The sequence below is a fragment of the Hippocampus guttulatus genome, chromosome 17 (assembly GCF_054856545.1).
Source record: "Hippocampus guttulatus isolate MCC_2025c chromosome 17, RoL_Hgut_1.0, whole genome shotgun sequence".
Lineage (NCBI taxonomy): Eukaryota > Metazoa > Chordata > Actinopteri > Syngnathiformes > Syngnathidae > Hippocampus > Hippocampus guttulatus.
Genome location: NC_141277.1, coordinates 6,096,748 through 6,111,158, shown reverse-complemented (window position 1 = coordinate 6,111,158; position 14,411 = coordinate 6,096,748). Strand labels below are relative to the sequence as shown.

At 45.4% G+C, this 14,411-nt stretch overlaps 1 protein-coding gene across 1 annotated transcript in view; it reads right to left on the bottom strand.

Annotated features, from left to right (window-relative positions):
* The window catches only part of LOC147191744 (uncharacterized), a 168,969-nt gene that overhangs the window by 99,661 nt on the left and 54,897 nt on the right, over positions 1-14,411 (bottom strand). The window contains exon 3 of the mRNA XM_086134189.1: positions 13,031-13,174. Within this exon, the coding sequence (XP_085990315.1) occupies positions 13,031-13,174 (144 nt within the window). The remainder of the gene's footprint in view (positions 1-13,030; positions 13,175-14,411) is intronic.

The following is a 14,411-nucleotide window of genomic DNA, read 5'->3' as shown; positions in this document are numbered from 1 at the left end:
TTCCTGATTTAGAGGAGGCCTGCTCGTAGATCCTGATTGACAGCTCGGTTAACTCCGCATGTGACATGAGCGCTTCGGAGACAGGAAGTGAGAGGTAAGGGAGCGTGTACACTCCTTGTTAGACGTCGAGGCGACCTTGGAGCGCCGCGTGGTTCTTATGTCCGGGCCAATGTGCTCAGCGAGGCGGTCAAGTATCAGCACCTTCAAGGCCAATCAGAAATGTGACGGGGGACGTCTGATGAAACGCTGCCTATCCCTTTGGGAATCAAGCATGTTAGCGTGGCGTCTTGCGTAATTAGAAGGATCGCAATCCTGTATACAATGAGCCGGATTAACATCCATTTCATTTTCCGCTTCATCCTGAACTGGTCGCCAGACAATCGCAGGGCACACAGAGACGAACAAACATTCGCACAATCACACCGAGAGACAATTCTGAGTGTTCCATCGACCTGCCATGCATGTTTTTGGAATGTGGGAGGAAACCGGATTACCCGGAGAAAATCCACGCAGGCCCGAGGAGAACATGCAAACTCCACGCAGATAGGCCGGAGCCGGAATCGAACCCTGCACCTCGGATTTCCGGACTGACTGGTGAACACTTCGTTCCCACTTTCACACATGACAATTTCACCAAGCGTGGAGAGTCGTCTCTGCCACCATCAGCGTCAACAAAATCATGTACGGAATACCTCAAAACTTCATATAAGGTTCCCCCGGTGAGAGAGTGTGAGAAGGCCACGATTCCCCCTTCCACTATCTGAATTTAGCTTTGCTCTTTCTCATGCAAATGCAACACTGCTCGCCTCTCGCCCTCGACTAACAGCAAGTATAATTAACAACCATGACGACTTGGGGCAGAGCTGCGGGGTTGTGACATGACAAGTGGTTACATAGTAATGCAATACCAGACAATGAACAGCCCACTAATTAATAAGCACAAGGCCCCGCCCCCTCCTTTTTTTTCGTATGTTAACAGTCTGACCTTAGCAGAGTAACACTGAAATGACAAAGGTGGCCTTCCACAGTTTACACGGCACACTCTTGTCATCACAAAACCGCTGCCGGTCGACGCGACCGTGTGTTCGTGCAAATGTTTTGTTTTGTTTTTGTGCGTGAAACCTGCCCGTCTGATCACACTTAAACCCACTTATCCATATCGAAGTGTGTGCGCCGCCGGTTTGTCCTTTTGCAGACGTGTGTGAAGGACCGGGCGGAGCGGCGGGTAGGAGGTGGGGCCAGGGGAGGGGGGGGCTTAAAGTAAAGCGTCGGGCCATAATTGGGTTACGGGGGCCAGTGATGGATTAAAGCGCGGCCAGAGAGACGCTGCAGCAACATTAGGGTGTCTGAGATGTCAGAGGCAGAGCGCTCTCATTAATCGCCTCGGCCCGTACATTACTGCATTAGCTGTATTAGCAGCTACGACTCGCCAAGCACTTTGGGATTTCTCGCTGAGGCAGGCCACATTCTTGTCTTACACTTCTGGTAACTGTACCGAGAAGTGGGCGGCGTCTCTCACTTTGCTCATCCACGAATTGAGGGCAAGACAGTGGGAACAATTAGAGAGGATCAACAAGATTATTAATTCATACCTTGTGATCTAAGAACAAGCGTATGGAAGTGCAGCAGTTTACTGAGGAATCACATTTGCGTAGCTTGATTGTAGAACTTCATAGTTTGATAATAAAAGAAATTACCGCATTTTATTTGGAACACATTTTTCGTCTCTGGCTTAGTCGACGCATCCTTTGCCATTCTTGATGTAAAAGGTGTGACAGAAAAGTTCCAGGACTGGTGTCAGAAAATCTCCATTGTTGCTCAACTCTACTTCAAAAATGTTTTTGCATGTTTTAAAGACTGAAACTTGTTTCACAGGAAGTACAACAATGCTCTCAATAAGAGTCGCCATCCTGTTTGAAAATAGATTTTGATGTGTGTGTTGCACGACCTGGATCACGATTGCCCCCTCTCCCACCTCCATCCATACCGCTGTTGACACGATAGCGGCTATTAATAAGCATAATCAAAAATTGATTTTGCTGCTTTGTCGATTGTTACTGAGCTCTGTTTGGAAGCGCACTGCGTGCATTTTTTTTTGTAATCTTGCATTTGACTGATGGAGGCCATTGGGTGGGGCGGAGGTCACGAGTGAGGGGCGGAGCCTAAATGAGAACGTATGAGCTAGAACGCTCAACCTTCATCCTCTCAGTCTTTGTGAAGTGAGGGCGTTGTGTCACTCATTACCTTTGCCGTTGTCACCCCCACTTTGCCGCCGCCATCCCCCCCGCAGCTAAAATCTCTGACTTAATCATAGCTGATGAGCGGCCATGATTACCTCAGAGCTGGTCGTTAGGCTCAGCTAAGCCGCGGTGTCGGGCGCTGGCAGAAATGTCCCATCGTATTATTTAAGGGCCCGAGTTACGAAGTTTGCTCAGCTCTTTCCTGCTTTCTCACATCAGCGCCCCCCCCCCCTGCCCAACGATCAATCTATATCCAACGTCACATTCATTCCATTCGCAATCGAGGAGGGCGTTCGTTTGCTCTCTCATAAGCAACTTGGCAGATAATCACTTCCTTTCATTCATAAGATGCTTCCAAGAACATGTTCAATTACTTCTTTTGCCTCTGGAGTGAAAGACAACAAAATTGCTTGAGAGGGAATTTTGAGTGACAGAGTGACTGGCACAATGTCGAGTCCTGCTTTTGGCAAGAAAAGTGGCATGCAAACTAAACTGTTTGGCAGCTGGGTGAAAATCATTTGGGACTTTTCATGACAGTTTTGATGACTGTTTATCCATCCATCCATTTTGCGATCTGCTTTATCCTCACAAGGGTGGCGTGGGGTGCTGGAGCCTATCCCAGCCGTTTTCGGGTAGTAGGCGGGGGACACCCTGAACTGGTTTCCAGCCAATTGCATGGCACACAGAAACAAACAACCATCTGCGCTCACGCTCACACCTAGGGACAATTTAGAGCGTTCAATCAGCCTGCCATGCATGTTTTTGGAATGTGGGAGGAAACCGGAGTACCCGGAGAAAACCCACGCAGGCCCGGGGAGAACATGCAAACTCCACACAGCTGCAATTGAGTCGACGCGCTAACCACTGGATCACCGGGCCGCCCGATTGTTTATTTTAGTTGAATTCTTATTAGCGTTAACATTAGTTTTAGTTTCATAAATGGAGTATTTGTAGACTGCTAAACAAAAGCTAAACAAAAAAAGGTCCCTATTGTGTAATAAAAGGAATTCCAATTCCCGAGCAACTATTGGCGTTTTTTGTTCTGTACGGCCGCAAAACAGTACAGAAATAAGTTTCAAATTAACCTGGAAAGCTCATGGCCGAAACAAACTGACGTATACGAGAACAAATATAGTGAGCTGTGCCAAGTTTCAAACCCAGACCCTCGGAAGCGTGAGGCACACCAACCACAAACGACTTTCATTTTACCCAACCAGCAACCCTATTCTTGTACGTTGGCTGACCAAAAAAATAAAAGACAATTTTGCTAGGATCATAGATCACTTTTTCTCTGGCCAGGCCGCACGACGACAGGCCAAGGCGGGCGGCGAGGAGCTTTGCCGAGCAAGCCTCGTTATTGGATCACGCTCGCCTAAGAGCACAATTTCCCATGAGCGTCCTTTGGTACCTGATCTGTGCTAGGGAAATCGAGAACTGGACAACCTACCCCCCCCCCCCCCCCCCTCTTGTTCTCACATGCAAAAGCGCATGCACACACACTTGCGGCGCGGCAACACATACACACAGGTATCTGTTAGTCTAGCGAGCGCCCTCCATTCACATGGAAAGGGGGTTGTCTTCCAACTCCGGGATGAGGTATTAGCTTTCCCCTGTGGGAGAGTTCTAATTAGGTAATTGACTGATGCATAAAGCAGGTGCCCGTATCCGTTACGGCCAGCCCGACCTGTTCATTATTAAACAATGACCCTCTCGGCCACTCGTGCCAAAGCTTACGGGCGAAGGGGAGAAAGTAGCCGGCGGCTTTCACGGGGGATAAGGGACACAACTAATGACACTTTGCTGGTTACCTGAGTGCTGATGCATCTTGAATGGGGAGCCTGCAACTCTAATTCCCCCTGAATGAGAAGACCGGCTCAATGTCACACCGTCAGGCAGGGAGGAACAAAGTTCGAATCTAAAATACGTTTTGTTTTTGCTGTGCTCCGCCGAGGTGTTTCTTTTTCTGATGTTGATGTTTTTTTCTCCTTACTTTGTCAAAATAGGTCAGTCAACCGCGGTTCCAAACTGCGGTTCCACATCAAGTTGTGCATGTAAAAAGGCAATTTGCCATCCACTTATTTTTCCATTCCGATTTCTAAGAACTGCTAAAATAACCCTGAATTGAAATGTTAAAAATTAAGAGGGGAAAAAAGGGACGAATTTTTTTTTTAAAAAAAGCACAAATGGCTATGGAAACACGGCTTTGTGAAATAAAATGATGACAGGACAGATACCATCTCGCATTTTTGGACCAGATAGTACGTCAGGTGAACCTATTGTGGTCACAAAAAATACTGGCGGATGTTAAAGTATGTGTCGAATATTTGGATGCAAATCCCGTTCTATGTCTTCAATGACTGAGACGCAGGGGTCTTATTTAAAAAAAAAATGCTGCCCTACACACTAATAAAACATCAAGGACGATTGTATGATGTTAAATAATTGACCTTTAAAAAAGGATACTTGAAATAAGCATCCTGCGATGATGACAAAGACAAGAATTGCATTCCTGCTCAAGTGTGAGTACTTTTGCCACCTCTGCCGTCGGGGCTCTATTAAAGGCGGAAAAAGCCCATCTGGGGAATTGGTTTCGCTGAAAATAGCATGCTTGCATGGCAAACCACGCAACGCCTCGCCCTCGCATGTCTGCCCATCGACGGACGAATGAAACCGGAGCTACGCTCCTCCGAGAGGAAAGGAAAGGAGAAACTGGGAGAGCGCGAGCAGGCAGCACTTCATTCTGACATTTTGACACGAGTGAAATATATAAAGGATTGGGTTGCTGTTGAGCCCGTCGCCGAGTTATTCACATCACCAGGCAAAACGATCCAGATATGGATTGATAGCGGAGACGAGGATTGATTCAAAGTGCGTGCATTTCCACTCGTGTATACGGGACGGCGAGCTGCAAAACGAGACCCCGGACGGTCCATTTTAATTCAGCGAGATACACATTTCATTTACAAGTGTGTAAGTTACAGATGCTGTCAAGCTATTTGGAGCGAGTCAGATGGCTGGAGGCAAGCCAGCCCTGTAAAGTTTTGCCATCAAAGACCATAAATTGGATCATACTCTTACGATTGACATTTTGATCATTTTAACTTGAGTTCTGTCATCTGGTGTAAATGATGAGATCCTGTGCGCTGTGGCCGAAAATAATTTCGACACCACGACACATTTTTACATGGTTGTGGACAAAGATTTTTCTGGATGTGGCTTCTGAATAAATAATTCTACCATTTGAGTCATGATGGAACCATTCGCCCAACCCATATCGCATAAATCGGAGTTAGCGGCTAGTCCCAAATCCCGTATTTTATCCGCACAATAAAGCGCTTCGGATTATAAGGCGCACCTTCAATGAATGCCTTATCTTAAAACGGTTTTCATATATAGGGCGCACTGCATTATAAGGTGCATAGAATAGAAGCTACAACAGTGGCTGAGGTTGCTTTATGCAGCTATTAGACGGAGCTAGGCTAAAAGGAATACAATCGTTGTATTTATATATATATATATATATATATCACAACTGCTGTAGCTGTAACAAAGCACTTTACAGCACATTCAAAATATTACGTCCAAGAAATCTGAACATTGATCCATATAGAACGCACATCGGATTATAAGGCTGAGATTGTGTTATGCATCCACTAGATGGCGCTATACTAAAGGGAATACAATACAGTACAATCGTTTTATTTATATAGCGCTTTCACAACACTGCAGCTGTAACAAAGCACTTCACAGCACATTTAAAATACTACGTCCAAGAAATCAGAATATTGATCCATATATAAGGCTCATCCGATTATAAGGCGCACTGTCGGCTTTTGAGAAAATGGAATGCTTTTAAGGGTGCCTTATAGTGCGGAAAATACGGTACTTTTATTAAATTTCTCATCACTATTTTCCTCACCCAACGTGAGGAGAGTGGAGAAAATACACGGGGCGGGAATGCAAGAGTCCATATACCATCCCACTCGAATACAGGACCACGACAAGATTAAAACGTCTTGTGACAGACCTTTGGCCAGTAGATTACCAGATCCCGGCGTCATCCTGAATGTTTATCCCAAACAATCCCTAATCTGATCTAGCCTAATCCAATCCCATCTACAGAGCTCACCAATAGGCAGGTCAGACATTCACAGCGCAACCCATAAAGCCTAAAATGAATATCAGAGTAGATTGCTGACATGTAAATGACCACGTTTTCTATTTTTGTAGACGTCGGATGGATTTCCACCAAATGCTATACAGATGTGCGGTTATGCCAAAAGGCAAGTTTGTTATACAATTCGACCGCCACCATAAATCCGTGGAGCACGGCTTTAAAATGATTATCCGTGTATTAATCCCATTTTCTCCCTTGACAACAGTTTCTGATTGGACTTTTGCAATCGGACCCCTGCGGCCTGGCTGGTACATGAGTCGTGCGCTGGTCAAGTGCCCACCATAATGGAGTGCTCGATCCAATCACGAAGGCTTACCGGTTACAGTACGAGATGGCTTTCAACACACAGATGTGGCCCCTCTTGACCACTGAGATGATCAACCCCACCACAAAAAAAAATAAAATAAAAAATCACAGACCAATCAATTTTGCACCCGCCCCCAAAAACAACCCCCCCCCCAAAAAACTAAATTAAAGCAAGAGTATGGCTTGTGCTTTTTGATGGGATATTATGTTTTTGGTATTCCACCAAATGCATCCCTACTTAACAAGCATGTTGCAGCCAAAATCCACTCAAACTTCCTCCTGGCAAGACAAATTAAACTGCTCCACAATCTTGTTGGCTAGTTTTTAAGATCTTTTTTTTTTTTTTTAAATCATCCTCATTTTGTCAAAGCAAACCTTCAATTTAACAACATCAACAAAAAAAATGACATCCTGGTGATTTCCTCGTACATAGTTTCTATTTTACTAATTTTTCTCAAAAAAAATGAAATAGCCAAAATCATGTGTTAACTTGCTGAATGTTGGAGAGAGATGCTATGCATCAGCCACTGTTGTCACCAGACGACCTTTCGGTGTTTGCGGTGTTACAGTATGGTTAGGTGTATCCACTGCCCTACACTTTGTGACAAGGCCATATTGCCTGAATAACATGATTAATCCGGTGATTTTGCCCCTACATGAACAACCTGGGTCTAATTTCATCTTCATGAGCTCATCAAGATCACGATAAATCGACAGCACAAGACGTCGTCGTTTTTTTTTTTGAACATGTCCTTTCTTCTTTAATTTTTACTTCCCTCTAATTCTCGCACAAAAACATCCCATGTCTCAGGAAAAGGGACAGGAAGAAGATAAGAGCAATTTTTACTCCTTGATCCCACTTCAAAAGTGGAAAAATCCAGTAAAACTCATTTTAACAACAGGTCGGACAGAGGCGAGGGCTCTCTCCCTTGCGAGCGCTCTCTCTCTCTCTCTCTCTCTCAATCTCTCTCTCCCCCTCCCCCTTTCTGTCTCTCTCTCTGTGTGAGCCTTGTCGTCATGTTTGGAATTGACCCCACAGTGACCCCATCTTCCTGAATCAGAGGGAAGTCCGTCAGGATGTACAGCAGCTGGTTGAAAGCGCTATAGTCAAAGGTTTAGGTGTGTGGTCATGATAACATACCCCCCAACCCCCCCCCCCCCAAATAAATAAATAAAAATGCTGATTCGCAAGATTTGGAGGCTGCTTGGGAGATTTGGAAAAACAGAAAGTGGTTCATCATCATTACCGCCATCTACAGGATTGGAGTAAAGCAGAATAGGGGGCAACTTTAGACTGAATGCTTTGTCTACCCCATTACATTCATGCGGGACTTTTGGGATTCATTTCACTTCAAAGTGTTGTTTTAACAACATTTTCACTTTGACTTGAGTATTTGTGTTAAGAAGAAACAGTATTTTTACTCGACATTCAACTGGCTATTTTCATTTTTATTGTTCTATCATTGCTTGTAGAGCTATTTATTTCGATTACCATCATGGCGGATCACAGACGATGAAAATATGGTTCCGCCGAAAAATTGTCCATATTTCAGCCGACAAGAACTTCTTTTCAAACTTTGCAGATTTCAGAGTCATCTCAATGCGGTGAAGCTTTTTCACGAGTGTAAACAAAATTAGACCATTTCTTCGAGCTGAAATTGTATTTATTTGGGCTTATAAAGATTTAACTTTGTAGTTTTAGGTAGTTATATGGTTGGGCAATATCTGACATTGCACATTTGTCTTTTATATTTTGGTCAATTTGATGTTGATGCTCTCGTTAAACATGGCCTACCTACCAGCATATCTAGCATCTAACCGTTACTATTTGCCTAGCTAGCTGCTACTTAGCTAGCTACCCAAATAGCTGTTTAGCTAGTTGGCTAATAGAAAAACAAAACTGTCTCACATTCTTCTTGTGAATCCTAGACAGAGGTTAAACATTCCCTTTCATCATTTCATTTGCATCGCGAGTGGTGCGCAGCAACGGTGGCAGCAGCCGTTTAAGGGAGCAGCCGCAGAGATTGAACAGGACATCCCAGGGTTTAATCTTTGCCCTTCACATCTACTCTGAAGAAAAAAAAAAAAAAAGGACCACAGCTCGGGAGTGTTGCAAAGTCATAAAACGATCATGCCAAAGACAGGGCGACACCCCCCCCTATGATTAAAACAATAAATCTGATTAGGCCTCTCTTTTTTCATGATTCTCTTTTTCTTTTTCTTTTACAAGGACTCAACAGTGTGCGTGAGCCCGCAAAAGCCATCGCATTTCATTCGTCTCCCCAGGTGTGCCCGTACTGCACGTGAAACCCAATAGTAGATTAAAGTGCCAAAGCCCTAAGAGGAAAAATGCTTTTAGGAACCCTTTAAAAGTGTGTTTAACTGTGTGTTTTTAGGGCACACTAAAACCAACACACGGCACCACATGGCCCAAGATGGAGACTCGTTGTGTCCTACGGAGGATGATGGAGATGAACGGGGGGGGGGGGATAAATGGGGAGAAAAGCCCCCAACTTGCCCCTATCTTGACACCCTGCCAGTCTGTCTGTTCGTGTCTTGAACTCCCTTCGGCCGGGAGAGACACGTCTAATTTCTTATCAGTGGTGGGAAGTAATGAAGAAAAAATCCTTCATTATTGTACTCGAGTAGATTTTTCACGTATCTGTACCTGACTTGAGTGTGCATTTTCCTGAAGACTTTTTTACTCCTGTGCCCCTACATTTGAACACGGTTACAGATACTCTACTGCCTTTTTTCTACCTCTGCAGACAGCTCACAGTAAAAAAAAAAAAAAAAAAAAATCAAAACAGCTAAATATAAATAATACAGATGTAAAGTCCATGTTACATTCTCAAGTGCAGCAATATACACAAAATTTCAAACTGATCGATATAAAGCATATAAAGAGTCGACCATGAATGCAATGAAGGAAATATGCTAAACTTGAATGCCATTGCTGTTATTTTTATTTTTCACGGGGACATTTCAATGTTGGGTGATGCAGGGAATAAAAGACTGTCGGAACATGCACTCACACATCTCATTTTAAATTTGTACTGTATCCCCCCCCCCCCCCACCCACACATACACTAACTTCAGATATAATTGTGAAGTAAACCTTTAAATTCCTGTCCGCCAGGCCTGCCCCCCCCCCTGCAACACCCGCTCCCCCCACACCGCCAGGGTGCCCATGACCCCTTCATACTTGTGCTTGTAAAAGCAGCCACAGGGGGTCCCAACAAGTGAAGAAATGGAAGCCATGTGACACAAGACAGTGCCTATAAATATGGTGGAGATCACAGGGGCACTTAATGCAGGGGTGGGCAGACGCCTTTTTACCAGTGCGTCTACAACATCTTAAAAAGGTTCTGTCGTGTCATATGAAACCAATAAAAAAATAAAAAAATAAAGGAAAAAAAAAACTTCTTCCCCAACAGGGGGAATAAGGCCTTCGCTGAGACTCTTCGGTCCTCCTTTTGCTTTCAAGGCACGCTCACGCCACATTCTCTGTTGTTGTTGTTGTTCTTGTGATTTATTCACCTTTCTTGCTTTATCTTGAGCTCGCTCTCACCCCCTGCCCGGGGAGGAAGGCGGACATTTTTGGAAAGAACTCATTGCTGATTCATGATCCGAGTGAATGAGGTCAAAAGCAAATGGGGAGGAGGACAAATGTGTTATCCCGTTGAAGCAATTATTCTCAAACCGTCTGACCACAGCATCAGGCACACCTGCAGCGGGAAGACCCACAGCAACTGGTTGTTTATTATTGTGGTTGGACTTTGCGCTGGTACAGAACTGCACTCACACTGTGAGCTATTTCAAATATTTTGCATGCACACGCACACAATTTATTTATTTATGTATTTATTTATTTACTTGGGATGTGCATCTATCCCTCCAATAAACGACAATGAGATGCAAACTAATTGAAGGATGGTACGTTTTACACGGGGGCAACAAAATGGAGGCTATCGGGGGGCACGGCTATGATATCTTTCACTCTTTGTCATTTCTTGCCCCGTCCTCAAAGGTCAAGATGAACCTGTTCGTACCGGCTAACTCCAAATGGAGAAAGCAGCACGCAGTGGAAAAGGGCAGTTGGGGGGCGGTCCTCAATTTGGAGATTTGCTCACTGTCCGACGGACATTTAAAAAAAATAAATAGAAAGCCTTTAATCGGGCGGCGGCTCGCTAATGAACGCGGGCCGGTCGAGGAGGCCGAGAGGAGAAGCAAAGGAGGAAGGCAATCTCTGGAAATGATTACAGACTCATTTCCTTGTTTATCCTGCCTTTGAAAAGAGAACGAGAGGCCCCCCTCCATCCCAATAGGCCCTCCACTTATTGTGTCAAAATCACTGCATGCCGCCCCCCTTCCCCCCCCCCCCCCTCCAAACTCCCATCAACAGCACCCTCCCGAAGCCCCCATTGGTCCATCCTTAATCACTCTGGCTCCCTGCTCTTTCACTTTTGCCCCCATGCGCTGGAAGATTTGTTTCACTCTTTCACTCAACTATTTCGCTCTTTCTCCGCGTCGCCCTCTTCCCTTGTTGCTGTCCCCTATTGTGGAGTTGAGGGTCCCACTTGTAAACAATTTCCCCACAAGATCAAGCTGGGTCCCCCCCCACCCCTGTCCCTTTTCATAAAGGGACTCCAGCCCAGCCCGGCCGGGTCCTTGTCTGCCTCAAGTGGCCGAGCTGGCTGGGCTCGGGGTTAATGGCTGGAAATCTCCAACTAACCTCTCCAGCAGCTGGCTCCAGAGAAACCTGCTTCTCATCTTATCCTTTAGCCATGCCTTCCCTTCGCTTTTTTTTGGGGGGGGGGGTCGCTCTTCTCCTCTGCCAATCCCAGGAATTTTCTCCCCCCCAAACAGAAATCTGGCTTTTCCTCCATAGTGGCTCAAGGCCGGAAGAAAACCAAGAAGCATAAGTGAAAATGGGCCTGTAAGGCCCCACCAACCCCCCCCCCCCCCCCCACCTCCGCCCCACTTCCACCGGCCCTCCTCCTCCTCCATTTCCCCTCTCTCTAAGCTTGTCTGCTAAAAGAGAAGAATAAGAAAAGAACCTCCATTGGACATGTCTTTCATTTTCAAACACGGGTTCAAAGGCACTGGGGAGATTTGGGCCCTTTTGTGAGAGCTGGAGGCTAATGACAAGAGGGGGCGGAACAACAGACAATTCCAAACAGCTTCCTGGCCTATTCCGCTCGGACTTTCCCCGAGCCAGCCGAGGCCTAATCAACGCAAATCTACACGAGCTGTAGAAAAGCTGTTTCCAGCCCTCAAGTGCTCCAAAGTAGCGTTGGAGTGGAGGCTGTCGGATGACTGCTGAATCGGGGGGCCGTCTGCCTCTTTCGCTTCGGCGGCAAACGCATTAATGGAAGGTCAACAGCGCGGCGCCGGCGGATTTATATGAGAAAGCGGTTTTAATCATTAACGCAACAATGTATTATCACAGACAATTGGCACTATTTAAAAAAAAATTTGGTTTTGCACGGAGTTACAAACAATTCAAGGGAAGACAGTGAACAAAACTGAATCTGTTGGCAGCATCGCACAAAAAAAAAGTGTCTATTCTTTTGCCCACGCCATTCTCTGTGTCTAGAAGGCTATCGGGGGAAAAAAAATTCTACAGAAACACAACTGACATTTTGGAAGCCCCCTATGTCTGCTTTTTATTGTCTGACTCAATGTATCAAGATTGGGAAAAAAAAGACGTCGGTGGCAACCACGGCGTATCCCTCCGGAGATGTTTAAAATAAAACAACAACAATCGGGGTTTATTAATTGGGTCATCTTAAATCAAACGATTAACTGTCTTTTGATTTAGATTTAAATTTTGTGGTGGTTTCATTTTGTTGTCGTTTTGTAATGTTAAAATAAGTAGGTCAGTATCGCTATGAAGTGCTTTTAGTCAAGTATCAGAAGAATGAAAGGAAATTTGCCAAACACTTCAATTGAGCCTTTGAAAATAGTTTTCACTCATTCTTAATGAATTCATATGTAATACACACATACATATTCAAATGCATTAAAAAAAAATATTCTGTAAAATGATTTCATACATTCTTGCTCCTGGTGTTCACACTGCCCACCATGCACACATGCACACTGAAAAATATGCACTGGCTTCAAGCATTAAACTGATAATATACACAAACAGCTAGCAAGCCAAATTAAAAAAGTGTACCTACACACATACACACACACACACACACAGGCAGGTGGTCCCAGGCCATGAGCACTGATGAGGAAGATGTTGGCCGACATGCCCCGAAAGAAAGAATTTGCTGTTGTCCTTCATCACACCTACCTGTTTTCTTCACACATGGCTTCCTCCTCCTCTCCCTCTTTTCTGGGGCAGCACGAGACGCCTTCACCCCCACCGGCCCCTCCCTCTACCGTCTCCTCCATCCATCTCTCCACGCTCGCCGGCTCACATTGTCGTTCGTCCCACCTGCAAGCACACAAACAAATGTCCCTCCTTCATCTGTTCTGAAACCAAAGAAAAAACACAGCCCTCCAATGCGCCTCTACGCGGCCTTCCCCTCGTCCCCCACCCCCACCCCCCGTGCCATCAGTGCTGTCCAGCTTTTCACTTACAATTAGCTTTGCGGCCCTTCGCACTCGTCAACTGTCGTGAGTTTAGCACCCAGTCATGAGGGGCCTTGACAGATCAAGCTAAGGCACCCTGACACCACTGGTGTGAAAGAAGATTCTAATTCTGGATAATTAGCTGACGAGAGCATGGTAAGGGATTGGGGGGGGGGGGGGTGGCAGTGGCGCGTATGTGTGTGTGTAGTAGTGGTGGTGGTGGGCAGTTGAGGCAAAGTGGCACAGCGTGCTTAGCACTTTTTGTCAGCTCGGTGTTGATCCCTTTTCTCTCTCTCCTTGTCCGTCTTATCTTCATTCGGCAACTGACCTCGAATCTTACAAGAGCTTGAGAAGAAAATCGCGGCGACTATGACTGTATTTCATCAAATATAAATAGGTGATGAAATGCCATTTATGTCATATGATGGGACGATCATTAGAATTGCCACACAGAATATATTTGGCACTGGAACTGACAAGATATGTATTTCCGTGGTGCTCGAAGTCCACTCCGCCTCCAGCTAGCATGGGTCATGGCTATCCAAAAGTTAAAAAAATAAATAAAGATACTAACGAGTTTATATTTCTATAAAATGCATGTCTTGAATTATAACGCATTTTCAAAACTGGGAGGCAGTCATTTCTTGAATATGGCTTAGTGTCACTTCACACACACACACACACACACGGGCACACGCACGCGGCCTCTGCGTGTCGACAATGCGAAAAATCTTAATCGTGTCATTAACACAACATAAAGCAGGCTCAGCCTTTAGAAGCTGGGGCACGCCTCGCCGGCACAAAGATCGTCACGGTGCAAACACACCAATGCTGAAAAGAAACGGACGCCAAGGGCAGGTGCAACTCGAAAGCAAAATTTAAGCGCTCGTCAGAAACGACAGTCCGCGCTGCGGTTTAGGGTGTGAAACACATCGCGTGTTGTGTACGCTTTTGTCTGTGTAAGCTAAGCCCAGGGCAAACACCTCCTAATGGCCAAGTCGCCAGCACCTGCGCCGGCATAAAGACGCAAATACATCATATATTGACACGTTTGTCTGACCTGCTGATACACGCTACCATCCAGACTTTTGCTTTTAATT